Raw genomic sequence first — 16,658 nt, 5'->3', positions numbered from 1 at the left:
ACATTATAAAAGATGATGCTTTTCAATCTAAATAATTTATTATTCAATAATATATAAATTTCTATGATTAAGCCATAATTAAAATTAAAAACAAGTTTAATTTATTAAAAAAATAGATGGCAACTAATTGAATGTGTAGAAAGTATTTAAATAAACCATAACAAAATAACTTGAAAAAATTTTCCACTAATATCACAAATTTCATATATTTCGTTTTATCTAGTAGCCATACAATTTAAATAACCTAATAATTTAGTTTTTATAGTTATTTTTCTAATATTTATTAAATATTTAATAAATAATGTTTTATATAACTGTAATTATGTATTAAGCAAATAAAAAAATATGAAACATAAACAAGTTTTAGAAATATCTTGGGATGTGATAAACAATAAGAATCTTTTGAGAAATCAATTTATTATTTAGATACTAAAGAATATTCAGGGTTATTTTATTAAAGAAACATCTTTGCTTGCCATCATCAACACCTATAACTGTTTATACAAAAAAATTGCAATTAGAAACAACGAAAACTGGTTTCTAAAAGGTATTTATAGTTCTCATGCACATTAAAAGAAACAATTTTTAAAATTTTTGTACATTATCAATCATGTGCAAAATGTATAAAACATTGACAGGTTTATAGAAAAAACATATTGATTTCTTTTAAAATGTTGTTTTTTTTTTTTTCTTAATTATTAAATTATAAATTCATAAAGATATTTGCATATTTAAAAATTCCATAGTTTAACTAAGAAAACTATAAAATTTTAGGTTATGAATATTTTGAAATGAAATACACCTTCTATTCGTAAATAATTGAAAATATTCTGATGAAATTGAAAAGAAAGTCATTGAGTAAAATTTTGTTTTGATAAAAAAATGATAAGCAATTTTATCCGGCTGAAATTCAGGAGTGTAAAGGGAATTATAATGTGCATAAGTTAGTTTAAGGTTTTGTTAAACCAGCTGCTTTACTCCTATCTTAAGCAAATGATTTTATGAAACTTTATTAAGTACATTTTATGTATATAGTTTCCCATATAAGTTTTATACAGCATATTTACGACTCTGGTCGACAGTTCGAAAATTTTTAATTGTTCGAGTTTGTGCCTGTGGAAGCTGGAGAAACTGTGCCACCTCTGTTGGTCTCAACCATAGGTCTTATAGGGCGCAATCCTTGTCTGGACAATTGTTTAATTGTCCACATAGGGAGACAATGAATTGGAACGTCTTATACTGCCGGGAGCAATTCGTTCACGGTAGCAGTTTAGGATATTGCACCCGCCGGCCCTTAATTGTTTTAAAATGGTTCTAGAATAACTGGGAAGTTGTTTCCCACAGGGGGGGGGGGGTTGTACATTTAGGACTCTCGTTGCATCTGTAGCCATTTGATGCAACAATTTGTGAGCGTTTGGCAATAGGCAATTGGTCAACGTCCGATGGTATCACCTTTTGAATGTCGCTGCGCACAGTTGCTTATGCTAGTGTATGTATATTATAATTAGGCTTTAAAAGTTAATAGAAGACAAATATTTGTTCCTTATAGATAAACTTAAAAGCTCCAAAACTACACACTAAAGTATCGAGACGTATTCATAAGGAAACTGCAATGAAAATATAATTGTTTCTTTCGATCTAGAACGCGTTCTATGGAATATTACTGTTATTCTAAAGTATTTCTATCAGTAAATGGGTCAGTAATACAGCAAACTATTGCAGGCTATGCGATGCAGAGGAACTAGTGGCACTTACTTTGCCACAATCCTAGAATTCAAGAATTCAGAATTTCAGGTTGAAATGGCTTTGAAATAGGTTCCATTATGAACTTTGGAAAATTGTGGGATTCAACCCTCGCAGTCTATTAGTGATTTAATCATCTCTTCGACTGGATTTTATAGGGAGTTTTATGTTCTTTCACAACTTCTTCCTTTGTGAAGCGATTCGGTAAAACTTCCAGATTGAAACCAACTTAGGAATCGACTTGGTTTATTCTCCCTACATTTTACTTGTTATTTGCTGTTCTTTTTAGTATTTTGTTTCCCTAGCTTTGGATTTTCACACTCTATTGAGTGAATCACAATGGATCTTATGATCTCCGAGTGGTGTGGCACTTCTTCATGGTGCATAACCCTTCTTAACCTAAATTTAAGGTACTTCTAAGGAGTTTATAAGGAAAACTCAATGAAATGAGAACTCCAGAACTGTTCTAAAGAAGGTATATTTGTATATATGTCCTCCAAAACTACTTCCGAGGATGACAAATAACAGGATTTTTAATCAAGCGTTCTGAAACTAGTTGTAGAACTAATACAATTTATGTTTGGTTTGTTTTCCGAGATATCTAAATTTAGATATAAAAAGTTTGGAGAATCAACGTTATACATAATAACCTTTATTAATAAAAATTTGTAAAATCTGTTTAATGTTCTAACTATTAGCTTGAAAATAAAAGTTTATTTCTTCTTTGAGATATCTGAACCTAAAGTTTGAAAGAACAAGGAAAGAAACATGAATGTAAAAAATTAATCTTTTGCTACATTTTGCCTTTATTTTACGACAAATTTATTACTCACAATATGAAGTTATAATTTTTACTATTAAAATACTCTTTGAATCGTAAACTGACGATTTGTCAAAGAATAGCAGAGATCTCTAAACAATTCAAAAAACTTTTTCTTGGCAAAAGGGTATGACTATAAATAACGTCGACGGTACATCCAAACATAGAGGATATAATTTGAGAATAATCAACAAAAAAAAACTCAAGGAATGAACTCAAGGAAGAAACCCAATAGATAAAAGAAGACTTTCAGAAAAAATAAAACATTTTATAATAAAATAATTATTTACCCTTCAAACTCATCACTTATAAATTCGTAGTTTAAAATTATAAAAAAAAGCATGCAACATAAAGTAACAAAAGCTTAAATTAAGAAATGTGAAATATTTATTTTTCTTTTCAACAATTTTCATAAATACATATAAAAAAAATTAACAAAATTTACAAAAAGTAAAATCTAGTATAAACAAACCCAAACCTTAAGCAGTTTCTAAATATTTTAGTACAACTACTTACTTGTCATAATGAATTAAAAACAAGTGGTCTTTCTAGTTGAAGATTTGTTTTGTTATAGTTTTTCTAGTTTTCTTTTGTGAGAAATATGTTTAACAAAAAACACCTTTATTCACTTTTCTTGTTTAAAGTTTAATTCTGTAAAAAAAGGTAAATAAACAAACATTATTGTTGATATTTTTGTTGTAGTTTAAGAAGATAATAGATAATATACAAAAAAAAAATTGTGCAGTTTTAAAATTCATTCACATATGCGCTTGCAACAACTTTTTTTAAGATTAATTTTATGGCGGGTGCACGAACCTAAGCAATTGCATCACATTGCTTTAGAAGAGTCTTGGTTTTTTATTACCATTTTAGGCAAGGAAAAATAAACAAGTGTTTGTTGTATTGTCTTTTTAAAGTCATGAACAACAGCAACACAACAGTTGAACAAAACAATGTATTTTGTAATGTTGCTGCCATACAAACATAAAGATGCATCTTATTGGGGCAAAAACACACAAACCAAAATCAAAACAAACTTATAAATGGAAAAGAATTTGGTTCAATGTCAACATGTGCATTAATATTATAAAATACCAAAAATGAACAAAAATAAAAACAGAAACATTTTTAATAAAAACAAACATTGATTCGAATAAATAAAATAAATAAACAAAGAAACACAGAACACAAATGTAATGTATGCGAAAATTATAGTGTGATTTTCATTGTTACACAAACACACCAGGAGACAGGCCATGTGAATTGAATTAGTAAGAATAATTAACAGGTGTATTAATTAATAATATATTTATTGTGACGAAATACTAATGCATATAATTAATCTAGATAAATTTTTGTTAGAAATTTAAAACATCAGGAGATGTTTTTTTTTTTTTAATTTTAATTATTTTTATTTCGCCAGAAGTAATGCGATTTTAAATTGCAGCAGTTTACTGTGAAGTGAAGATTTAACAAAAATAAGTAAACAATTTGAATATTTATTTTTTTAACTTTTTACTTTTTCTAAACAACTAAATTGAGACGTCTAGTTATTTTGTCTTTAAAAGACTTTGGACAAATTTTTATAAATTTAAAAATATAAATAAATACCTAGCAAAAAGAGAATAGTTTATTTTCAGATTATTTAAGTCAAAGCTTTAATTCGCCTTAGTTCGGTTTTAGTACTCTATATAATAAATTACATTTTAAACACAATCCGGAAATATTTAAAATGATTGCTGAACTGTTCCGCAAACTACGACAGAAAATTATCTACATACCTATACGAAATTATTACAAACTGATGGATTATTGTAAACTATTTGAGTGGCCGCCAGTCGTTTGTCGAGTTTTGAGACTCATGCTCCAAACACCGTAGAATTAAACAAGGGGTTCTTCAGAGCAGGGTCCCGTCACCTTTCAAAGCTACATAAACCTTTCGTATGCGGACGACTGCACGATTATGGTAACAGGCCACAACATTGATGAGTTTTGCGGAACAAAAGTACTTAAAGCACTTGCCGGCAGTACTTGGAGTACGGACAAAGAAACCTTTTTGGCTACATACAAAACGATTGGTCGCCCCAGCGTGGTCTGTATTGCTGAGTGATAGGGAGAAATTTGCTTACAGATGTCCTTAGAACACCATTTTCATGAGAAAATAAAATTTTTACCGGTCAAGGATCACAACACTATGATATTCAAACACAACTTCTAGAATGTCATAAGAGGAATCATTCCAAATACAATGTAACGCAATTGGAGTCTCCCCTGAAGCATTTCAGAAAAGATGTTCGAATGTACAACAACTGCATAAAGCGTTATATACATGATCCGCTTGGTAATAGCTTTTACACATTATCGTAACAATATCCATACCCTATTGCAGAAGAAGAACACATACTGTCACGTAAAACAAGATTAGTTCTGGCACAACTGAGATCTGGATTGATCAATATAACTAATGCCTATTTGTTTCGTATAGACCGCATCATCCTCAACATACAGTGGCGTCCATGAGGTTAGCACATTTGGTATCTGTTAAATATAAGATCAAATATTTCCTATAGTTCTTAACTTTTTTAACAAATTCTTTTTTATGCGTAACACATGTCCTTCGAGGATCACGACACATTACATTTTGTTCCACTACTTTGTTGCATATAGATTTTTTTCTTTCCAAAGTACATCTACCCCCAAAAAAATCTGGACATAAGTTTAGCACAAAATAAAAAAAATCATTAAAAAATTAAAAATAAAGCAAAGAAACCGGATAAATTTATGTAATTGCACTTAAAATTTTATATTTTGTAGAATAGTTGCACATTTTGATAACATAATTTCTTCTCCTGGACATAATCTTCACCAGTACACACTAGAAATTTCATGACATAAATTTTAACTTTCAGCCCATAAATAGGCAAAATTCTTAGGAATTTGTGTTTTATTTGTTGCACCATTTCGTTTAATATGTTCCCTATTGGATTGGGATCTAGAAATTATTCTGGGCGCTGCAAACATGTCAATCTCGCTCGCTTCCAAGAAGCTCCTCTCTGTACTTTTAACATATTTTGGGTCATTGTCGACCAAAAAACGCCATTTAACTGAACTTTTGTCCACTAATTTTTTTACTAAAATATTTAACAGTCTATTTTGATAGTCATACTGATCCATTTGTGCATCCACCTTGCGTATAAAACCTCCACTACGCCCGGAAAACGCCTCCGAATTCGTCATATTTCACCCATTGTGTTTTATGGTTTTAAATGTACACTTTGGTTGTTGCTGCATGTTTGGAGTACAGCATAATTACATTTTTCCATCAAATTTGATCCTATTAATCTTCAACTAGTATCCTCCAATCATGCAGATAAAGCTAAAGTGTTCCAGAGAAATCATATATCACAATAGGGGGAAATTTCATGGTATTCATTGCATTTTCTTGGCGTGCTGTTGGTCCTATATTGATGTTGGATGCAGAAATGGATCCGTATGACTTCAAAATAGGATCTTAAATACTTTATTAAAAAAAATCGGAGGACAAAGATGGCGTTTTTTGGTCGACATCGACCGTAAATATGCTAAAAGTGCTGAGATGAGCTGCTTGGAAGCGAGCGGGATTGTCATGTGTGCAGTGCCCAGTATATTTTCTCGATTCCAATTCAATAGAGAACATATAACATGATATGGACCAACAAATAAAAGCAGAAATCACCAAGAATTTTGCCAATTTATGGGCTGAAAGTTAATATTTATGTCATGAAATTTCTAGAGGGTTCTGGTGAAGATTATGTCCAGGAGGAGAAATGATATTATCAAAATCTGCAACTATTCCACAAAATATAAAATTTTAAGTGCAATAAGATAAATATAGCCGGTTGTTTTGTTTTATTTTTAATTTTTTAATGATTTTTTAATTTTGTGCTAAATTTATGTCCATATTTTTTTGGGGGTAGATGTACTTTGGAAAGAAAAAAATCTATATGCAACAAAGTAGTGGAACAAAATGTAATGTGTCGTGATCATCGAAGGACATGTGTTACGCATAAAAAATAATTTGTTAAAAAAGTTAAGAACTATAGGAAATATTTTATGTTATAGGCAACATATACCAAGTGTGCTAAAATCGTAGCCACCACTGTATGATCAGTCTTTGGGGAAGGTAAAGGAAAAAATCCCTCACTCAGCGCTGAAAGTCTATGGACTCCATTGTATTATTGAGAAATACAAAATATGAATTTCAAAAGTTGAACTTACAAGGTGGTGAAAATTACAACAGACGTAAAAATAACAATTAAATTTTGACAGTTGAAACAGCTCAAACGAAAACAAATGGTTTAGTAGATGTTGTATTAGATGTAGTTCTGTCATCACCTTATAAAAATTTCTCCGTAACATTTAACTAAAAATAAGTATTTTTTGGTCAGTGTAATTTCAGTTACGGTAATGATCGCATATACTCGAAAACGTCTAGTAAAACACAAAGTACAGTTTAAACAGAATCATATTCAATTGGGGATGGTTTCGATAGCTCAATTATTTACCTTAGAGCATTGCTTTTTTCCTAAAGGCTGATTGTTTTTTTTAGACAATACATTTGATTAGGTGTTGTTATAACAGCTCGTCTGTGGCCGATAGTTCTTTGTTGGGAAAAAAAAATCGTTTGATACACCTATCCTCGATTTGACAATCTTTGGTCGACAAATCCATGAAATAGTCATTACACTAGTCAATAGTCTAATCCAAAGACTGAATTGTAAATAAAACAGTTAATAAACTAGTTAATGGACTTTTCCATTTTAATTTGATAAATTAGATGACCATGAGACTAATTAGATGACAAAGAAATTAATTACTTCTCTAAAAGCGAACTTAAATTTTCAACATCAGTGTAGAACAAACTTTGTATACTATAGCAGGCCTTTATCTTCTATATTTTCTACTGTACAAAGTTTTTCACATGGTGATTTAGTAAATTCTCTAGGAGCCACAGTAATTAACACTTTTTTTGTTCAAAGCAGATGTGGTTCAATGCTTATAGTCTATTAAGACTACAATAGTAAATATGAAAATTCAAAGATGTATAGATATTAAAAAAAAAACATGCTAATTGTAAGAAACAAAACGAACAATAGCAAAAATAAGCCAATATATTAAATAAAGTAACTTTGTTTGTTATAAAAAGGTTAATGCACTTAAACTTTATAGAAGAGTACCATGATAAAAGAAAAAAAATGTAGTTAAAAATTATTCCAATTTAAAAATGCAACACTGGACCCAATTCTACTAGCGCATGCGTAAAAATTATGGGTCTACCAACTAACAAAAAAATCACAATGGAATACAGACAATAATGAAAAGAATGAACGACCAAAAGATGACAAAGAATACAAATTTTTCAAATGTCTTTTTTGCAGCACCAAATAAAACTACTTTAATTTAAAGAATATATGACCACATGAAACTATTTTGTTAGGAACCCGGGAATAAAACATACATACGCACGCCATCATTAAAATAAATACAAACAACTACATATCAACCACAAAAACCAGCAGAGCATTAAGTATAACACAGCCAAAGCAAAAAGAAAATGTATATGTTGTTCTAAACTAAACCAACAATATGGAAAACCCCCAAAAAATGAGGAAAATCCAAGACTGCTGTACAAATTTTCACCAATATTGATTGCATTTTGCCTTATCATTGAAAAGCGCGTCACACACTTTTCTTTGCTTCCTATGTTATGGGAGTAGTTAATTGGCTTGTGTACTTACCTTTGATAATGTCTTCTGTGTCTAGAATTTAGATTTTTTTTTATATATTTTTCTTGCAAGTTTTTGTTTTTTGCTATTTGTTTTTTATGTTTGTTTAGTAATTTATCTATTGGCACAAAACACTGTTTATAAGAATTGTATTTATTTATATAATTCTTAAATTTCAGAAATTAATTTGTTATTTGCAATAATTTTTAGCAAAACTTTATAGATTTTTTTATGCGGCTTCCACAAACAAGCAAAGACGGCGGAAAAAACTAGTAAAAATGCGCGAGCAAATTCATTAAAATTGCAAATGGCGACTAGCAAACAGAGCCCTGCGCCGACACACAATAAAAGCGGCGGCGGCTGACACAAAAAATTTCGGCCGCATCTTAAAACCGGCTAGTTTTTAAATTTTTCACGGAGTAAAAGCTGCAGGATATTATTTTGATTTTACAGTTATAAATATTATATGAAGATACTGACAAATTTAATTTGCGAAACTTATTTTAAAGCCATATTTGAATCCAATTGAAAATGATAATATCACCATTGTAAATGCCAGAAAACTCAGAATTATTAGAAACATATTTATGGCAGATAAAGACGTAAGTGACACAAAATGCATAAACCGCATCCTATATTTTTAGTATAGCAATTAATTGTTTATTACAGATTTTTATAATAATGATCCGAAGATAATGAAAAAAGCTCTCTTGTAAACGTTTTTTTTTTTTTTTGTTTTTTTTTGTCAGTTACTTTTTTATTTGAAATTTTTATCGATTATAAACTGATATCTTTAAATCCTATTGTTTTTAAGTGAGTTTAAACAATTTTTAGACCATATGGAACCCATGGTGAACAAATAATAGTGTAGTCAACATCAAGACATGAGTCGTAAAGTTAAAGTACTATCAATCAACATCTATCAAATATTTGACAAAAATGTCGTGTACTCTAAAAAACCTGCATTTTGACTTCGTTTAAATGAATATTTATTTACAGAGATTTAATATATTTTTGAAGAAATTAATTTATTATTTATTTCGATATTATTTGCAATTACAAAAATCATGTAGAATAAAAAAAAAAAAAAAAAACTGACAAAAAGGGGTCGATAGGAGTGAAAAAAACATTTAATCCTTTCAGGGGTGTCAAAAATAATTTATGTCGAGCTAAAATCTTATGTTTTGGATAATTTGAGTATAATTTTCAAAGTTAAACCTCTAATATATTCGATATTCGATAAAAAGTCTTGTATCATTAGAATACAATAGTTAAATGCAATTAGCCATTAAATAAAGCTGATTTTTTAAACGTTGTGGCAATTTCTTAACTGATTTTAAAATAAAATACTTTTAAAGTCTCAATTATAAATATAATGTCCTAGTTTTCATTTAAAGAAAAAATAAGACTAACTGTTAATATTACCCTTCAAAAATACATAAAAACACTGTATATTGCAATGTCGAATATGTTCGAAAAAGAAAACACGGAAAGGGTTATAAATTTAGCGACAATTCAATATTTGACTTTTAAAATTTTAGTACATAAAAATGCAACACTATAAAAAACAATAGTTGGCAACGCCACATATATTGAAAGACGAAAAAAAAAACGCTAGATTATCAACATTGTCTAATTTTAAAAATTGTAAACAAACCTTTGTTGTTCGAAAGCAAGTATGTACTTAATAATACGATAATAAAACAATTTTTGTTGGAACGAAAATATGTAATGTAAATATGTATATGAAATCTTCTTCAGAAAATGACTTAAACGCACATAAATGGCTTTCAAATGTCGATGTCTACGAAAAAAACATTTTTAGGAACCGAAACCTACATTTATGAAAAATAAAATTATGAGGATCGGTCCGCCAATATAACCCTCTTACAGAAAATCAGTTTTAGCTATAAACATCATATACATCATTCCAAAAGTTATCATTATGATAGAATTATGGTAGAATTAAAAACAATACTTTAAATTATAGAGAACTTTGTCCATAATTGATCCAATTCCACATTTAAGCCCCTAATCCGAAAATCACGGTGACGTTCTTATTAATCTAATGATCAAAGTCCATATATATATGTATATGACCACTTCCGAAATTTGTTTTTTTACGACATATGATTTACCGAATATAACTCTTACTTCTTACTTATTTTAATCATAAATTACAGCTAAAATAGGAATAGTCTGCCTTTAGAGTTGCGAGTTTTCATACACTCTAATAATGTTTTCAAAGTGAAACTTTTGGAATATTTTTCAATCTCTTTGTGATCCCTTTAAATGATGTTGTTCTGGAAGAACTTTAACATTCATGTAAACATTTTGGGTAATAAATTGGGGGACTACCAATGAGGGGAGTGGAACCTCCCATATGAATTAAATACAAAAATTCGTTTATCTGGGAAACTAATAGAACTAAATTCTTAAAATTTTGCACGAAGAACTTTAATATTCATCTGAACATTTTGGAGAAAAAAGGGCGGACTTTCATCTGGGGGGCTTGAATTAAATAGAAAAATTCGTATATCTGAGAAACTATTAGAGCTAGAATGAATCTTCAAATTTTACTGAAGAACATTTAGAGAATAACGGGCGGACTTTTAATGGGGGGCTTGGCACTTCCCATATGAATTTAATACAAAATTTTGTATATCTGAGAAGCTATTAGATTATTCAAATTTTTATAGATTAAATTAAAATCTTAATTAACGTTCGGAATAATTGGCGAAATTGCAATAGTTTGCGTGGAATCTCCCATATGTAACAAATTGTATATCTGGAAAACCATTGTAGTTAGAATCATCAAAATCGTTAAGTGGGTTTCTTATTTATATTGCTTTTAGGGTAGCACAGCACACTGGGTATAGCTAGTAAATAAACAAATAAAAAATCTTTGTTAGAAACTGATTTTCTGCAATATGTTTTATAAAACTTGGAGAAAGGATTTGTTTTTAATTTTTAAGAATTTTTTATTCATCCCAGCATAATTTCTCACACAACTTTTGAGCTTGCTCTGTTTTGTTGTTATAAACAATATATTTGCTTCCAAAATCCCACTTTCTGATCTCTCGGATTCCGTTTTTATTTAAAATCGTAGAAAAATTAAAAACTAAACGTAGTTGAAAACTTAGCCGGCTTACAGTCGATTTTAAGCCGCCGCCGACATATTTAGTGTCAGTCGCCGCCGCCGTTAATATTTGTCGGCGCAGGGCTCTGGCAAGTGGCGCAAAAAAATTATATTTAATTAAATTTTTTATGACAATGTCCAAATCCCACAATATTGCTGCGGAAAATGTTGCTGCTAATTACCAGAAATTCGCAGATTTCGGCGATAATGCGTACAAAGAATACGAAACAATTTACAAACAAACGTGGTCGAAATTAAATGCTGGCCATTTGGAACCATTCGCCAAAATTTTAATGGAACGTGAAAATATTGCCTTAAAAGCTCAAGAGGAACTAACCGATACAATACGCCAAAATTTACAACAGCAAATGCAACAAGCTTTACATAATTTTTGGCATTCCAACGGTGTATCTGAAGCTTTGATTTCACTGGAAATGTGCAAAGAAGAATTTAAGTCTTATGAGGGACATAAATGGTAAATATATGAACATTAAGCAGCAGGTTTCTTTCAGTACTCTCTAAATTGGCAGATCATCTGTAACCTTTATTAAAGTATTAAATATTTTAAAGATAACTCGATGAAAATTAGTGTAGAAGAATATTTGTAGTTTTTTATATTTATGAATCCTCAACATAATTTACAAGTTTCTTTTCAATGTTACAGGAATATGGATGCTAAAACACCATGGGAACGTACACGACCCATACGCATGCGTTTTAAAGAGAAACGTTTGCGCTATTTACAGGCTCAATTAAACTTTCAGAATAAACAACTGGATGAAGTTATGCAGGAAAATATTGCCTTGCGCAAACAGATACAGGATGTCAAACATCAGCGTATTTACTTAATGGAATCTATGGGCAATTTTCGTAAAAAGATAGATGTAGCCAAAGCGGAAATTGCACGATTACAAGATCAATTACTCACCGAAAACGAGGAAAATATCAGGCCAAATATTGAAGCAGGAAATAAATAACATAAAACTATAGTTATAAGCAAAATAATTGTTTATACAAATAATAATTATAAAACATTAATAACTTTATATAGCGTTCATGAATACATACAATGGTTAGTGATTAGTAAGTTTTTTAATAAAACATTGCATATCTTAATAATAATTCCTCTCCATGCACGATTAAATCCAATCCAATAAACCGCGGTTATCTAGCCAGGGTAAAATTTCCATCATGGCTTGAACATATTTTGGATTAGAAAACATTGACATTTTCATTTTGGACTGATCTTCCATATAATTTTCCAAATTAGCATTATCAGTATTTTGCAAAATTACAGCAGGAAGAACTTTGGACACAACCATGTAAGCTGAAATTATTAAAATATTTCATAATTATCAAAATAAATTTTTCAACTATCCTAACTCACCTGCTAAACCATTCCTTAGAAGAGAACTATGGATATTTACTAATTTAGGCAGGGGACGCGCGTATTGTAATAATTTCAAATTCTCAATTAAATGATCGTAATAGTAGCGTATCATATAATCAAATTCCGACAATTTTATATCAGCAGCACAAGATGAAAGTATAAAATAATACAAATCATTAGCCGGTGAACCATATTTGCTTATGGCAAAATCTACAAACAAAGTGTTTTTAATTTTACCAAATGCATCGTACTGAAACATAATATTATTGCACCATAAATCGCCATGATTGAGAACATTAAATTCGCGCGCATTAACTTTTTGATCTTCCAGCAAACGATCGACCAAATAGACATCAGTATCACATAATTTCTCATAGTATTTCTGACAACTTGGCCATTTTTTTAATTGCGCCAAAAACGCACTGGAGGCATTGAACTCTTGCTGAAGACCACGGTTCTTAGAACTAAAAACCCCCTGCGTAAAATCCTCACTAAACTGACCGTATTTTTCTACATAACAAGCAGATGCTGCATGATACTCGGCCAATTTCCTTAGTACTGCTTGGCTGTGAATCATGTCAAGACCCTCGACCCGATTAACATTTTTATAACGGTTCACTTGTAAATCTTCCATTAGTATATGCTCCACACCAATATCATGATCAAATCGATGAACTTTTGGTGCAAATTGCACGATTTTGCCAACATCTTCGTAAAGTTTTTCAAATCTTGGCAAAATTCTATAGTACATTTCTTCTTCTTTGGGAAAAAGTCGCAACATGTTTGTTATTTGGATCATAAATTGATTGGGATGTTGGGCTTTTAATACGAATGACAATGTTTTGTGTTTTCCATCTGAAAATTGAGAATAGGAACATTTTTGGAAATAATCGTAATATTAAAAGCCTAAATAATGGTTTGGACTATATTCCAGACTACAGTCTAGACTATTATTTAGATTACTTTATGGTTATTGAGATTATTTTATGGTCCAGACTGCATTTTTATCTGCAGTCAATTGTTCAGGAAACAGTTTTGTCTATAGTTTAGGATATTGTACAGAATATACATACATATGTATGTATATACCAAACTTATTAGAACTAATCTGTTCTGTTATTCAAACTAAATTGTTCGACTATAATCTAGACTATAGACCAACTCACCTGCCAATTCAACATCCGTTTTTATGCGCAACAATAGTGATGAATAATTTTCTCCGGCCTTAGAAGCATTTACTATTTTTATGTTCAATATTTTACAAACTTCTTTATCCGTTTCCTTTCTAATAGCATTTTCCATTTTAATTTGCTGTAACCAGGAGGGCAAATCAGGTTCCAATATAATATTACAAGATGGCACGGGAGTCATGTTGTTAATGAGATGGCTTTACTGACTGATTTTTTGAAACTACAACACAACCGGCTAATTAACAATATCGTAGCGGTTTAAATGATTTTGCCAAAAGTTGGTGCATTTTACTAATATAATGAATGAACTATATAAATAATAATAATATCCATTATCTTATCTTTTAAATATACAATTCTGGCTATTGGCTTTACTTCGTATACATCATTGATTATCATTTTATGAATTACTTCTAACAAATTTTCTATTTGTGTTTATTAGGTTTATTGACCATACATGGTATAAACAATATACATATTTATTATTAAACAGTTGTTGCCCGCGATATGATACCCTACGAAAGGTATGAAAATTAAAAGTCTAAATTTGAACATAAGGTTCGATAATGGACCGATATTCACAGAAATTGTAAGTGTGATTGTGTTGAAGAGTGACTAATGTTAATATTTATTAGTGTTTATGTGCAATATTGTCCACAGACCAAAAATACATATGTATGGGCGAATTTAGTCGAATTATTTTAACAATTTTGACCTGTATCTTTTGCAAAAGGTTTATATGGAGCACCAGACGGACTTTGTTGATAAATGTTAAAGTGGTTATAGAATCAATATTTTTGTGCGTTACAAACATCGCACAAATACATAATTCCCTCCCAACTATAGTGCTATATGGTAGTATAATCGCTGCAATTTATAGACGTACTGATAGTGAAGATATAATCAGTCCGAACAGATCGATTTGTGAGGTTTTATGAAAGAAGATTTTATAAATTGACTAAAACTTCACCCGTCTTGCTACGAACTTTGCTTATAACGAACAAATTTTACTTGTCGCTCGGAGTTTGTTATAAACGGGCTTGACTGTATAACCATTATATTACATAGGTTAAAGCCAGGCGAATAATATAATCTTTGTTTGTAAGCGTTAATGTGCTAATGTTTGTGACAACGTTTTTATAATGATAATGATTTTAAAAATGTAGCATTCCTCTAGTTAGTTTGAGAGGAGTATGTACATATGTACATACATATATTTCATCAAATCAGGAGATGTACACCTATACCACTATCGGGTGTGTTCAACAGAATATCTGATGGGAATCGAACCTAAGAATTAATTTGTATGGAATTTTAAATTTCTATATGAATTATTAAATTTCATTTAAATTTAATCATATCAAACATTAATTTTCTCGAATGGAGACCATGACGTTTAAAGAAAACGATGTTTTTTTAATTGTAGCATTTTCGTTAAAAATTACATTTGGCAATATCATTTCTTTAAACTTAATGGTAACATTGTATACTTATATTTAAACAACTTGGCAACTCTTTCACAATACTCGCCAGAAATCTACGCCAATAAAGCCAAGACAGCGCCAATTTTTAATTTACGACGGTTTGAAAATTTCCGCCATTTTTTTAATAAATTTATGGAATTTTCAAATTTAAAGTTTACTTTAACTTATTTTTCGATAAATAAATTCTTTAATTTAGGATATCAAAGAAATGGTAAATATATTAAATTTAAAACTTATTTGTGTAAAATTTTATCCCCATAATCATTATAAGTTCATTATGGGTTATCAAAAGCCAACTAGTTTAAGATTCGGTGTAAATGGCATATAAAACTTAAATTTTCTAGGGCCACGTGTATCCATAACCGAATGTCTCGGCTACTTATAAATAACTTTAGCAAGTAGAGCTAATATACCAGTATTGACTAGCAATCTATAACGGTATAATAAAGGTATTATCATCGTTACTGTGCTGGTACGGTAGTAAAAAATTTACAACTTATATTATCTCCCATACACACAGGGCCTTCAATGCATAAAAATTGGAAATTGGATAAAAAATATTTCAAATATTATAGTGTAAACATAAAATGTATTTCTCGGACTGATTTTTTTAACTTCCGAATTATTTTCATAACCATGCCTGTTCAGTTTACAAAAAACAGACAGGAATATTTTTAATTTGAAATGTGTTAATACTCAGAATATTATTCTTGTACTTTATGGATTTTGATAGAATTCACAAGGAAAACTAAAAAAGGTTAATTTTGTTTTACTTATTTTTGTAAAATATTTTGTTTGTTAATTTTAAATTTAGTAAATTTTTTCTTAGTAGAAAATATAAATTTCGAAATTTACTCATATCTTAATCGTGTTATTAAAATATACTATTATGAAAATTAATTTGATTCGACGCACCAGAATATTGCTCTTTTTATATAAAGTGATTTTATATATGACACTTTTCAAAAACTATATTTTTAAGGGCCAATCTTTAGGTGAAAGATTACCGATTAAATTAAAATTAATCCTCGAAAGATGTTTTTGAGTACTCAATTAGTTAATTTTGTTTGCAAGTTTAAGCGCCCAATAGAGGTGGTTTAAACTTAAGTACGAAATGCAAAAGTGTA

At 29.8% G+C, this 16,658-nt stretch overlaps 3 protein-coding genes across 8 annotated transcripts in view; 1 reads left to right on the top strand and 2 right to left on the bottom strand.

The window, feature by feature from the left end:
- Nucleotides 1–8,647, bottom strand: part of LOC119602010 (heterogeneous nuclear ribonucleoprotein K) — an 83,853-nt gene extending 75,206 nt beyond the window's left edge. Inside the window, exons 1-2 of one of the 6 annotated variants that reach the window (XM_037953324.1) lie at nt 8,341–8,647; nt 3,080–3,214 (exon numbers count right to left, since the gene is read on the bottom strand). Coding sequence is in view for 2 of the 6 variants with exons in the window: in XM_037953320.1 (XP_037809248.1) it covers nt 3,080–3,086 (7 nt within the window). In the remaining 4 variants the exon portion in view is untranslated. The remainder of the gene's footprint in view (nt 1–3,079; nt 3,215–8,340) is intronic. The other 5 variants (XM_037953325.1, XM_037953320.1, XM_037953319.1 and 2 more) reach the window with 5 other exon arrangements.
- Nucleotides 8,648–11,522: 2,875 nt separating this feature from the next.
- Nucleotides 11,523–12,591, top strand: LOC119602019. The gene is made up of 2 exons (XM_037953341.1): nt 11,523–11,942; nt 12,132–12,591. Exons 1-2 carry the CDS (start codon nt 11,596–11,598, stop codon nt 12,442–12,444), a joined length of 660 nt encoding a protein of 219 aa, XP_037809269.1. The 5' UTR covers nt 11,523–11,595; the 3' UTR covers nt 12,445–12,591.
- Nucleotides 12,455–14,348, bottom strand: LOC119602018. The gene is made up of 3 exons (XM_037953340.1): nt 14,024–14,348; nt 12,855–13,712; nt 12,455–12,794 (listed from the first exon to the last, which is right to left on the bottom strand). Exons 1-3 carry the CDS (start codon nt 14,226–14,228, stop codon nt 12,607–12,609), a joined length of 1,251 nt encoding a protein of 416 aa, XP_037809268.1. The 5' UTR covers nt 14,229–14,348; the 3' UTR covers nt 12,455–12,606.
- Between the last annotated feature and the right edge of the window lie 2,310 nt (nt 14,349–16,658).

This window comes from Lucilia sericata, unplaced genomic scaffold (assembly GCF_015586225.1).
Source record: "Lucilia sericata isolate MDLA Ls3-8-SP2 unplaced genomic scaffold, ASM1558622v1 Contig000206F_arrow, whole genome shotgun sequence".
Classification (NCBI taxonomy): domain Eukaryota; kingdom Metazoa; phylum Arthropoda; class Insecta; order Diptera; family Calliphoridae; genus Lucilia; species Lucilia sericata.
The sequence above is the reverse complement of the archived record's forward strand: the minus strand, read 5'-3'. Positions and strand labels throughout refer to the sequence as shown.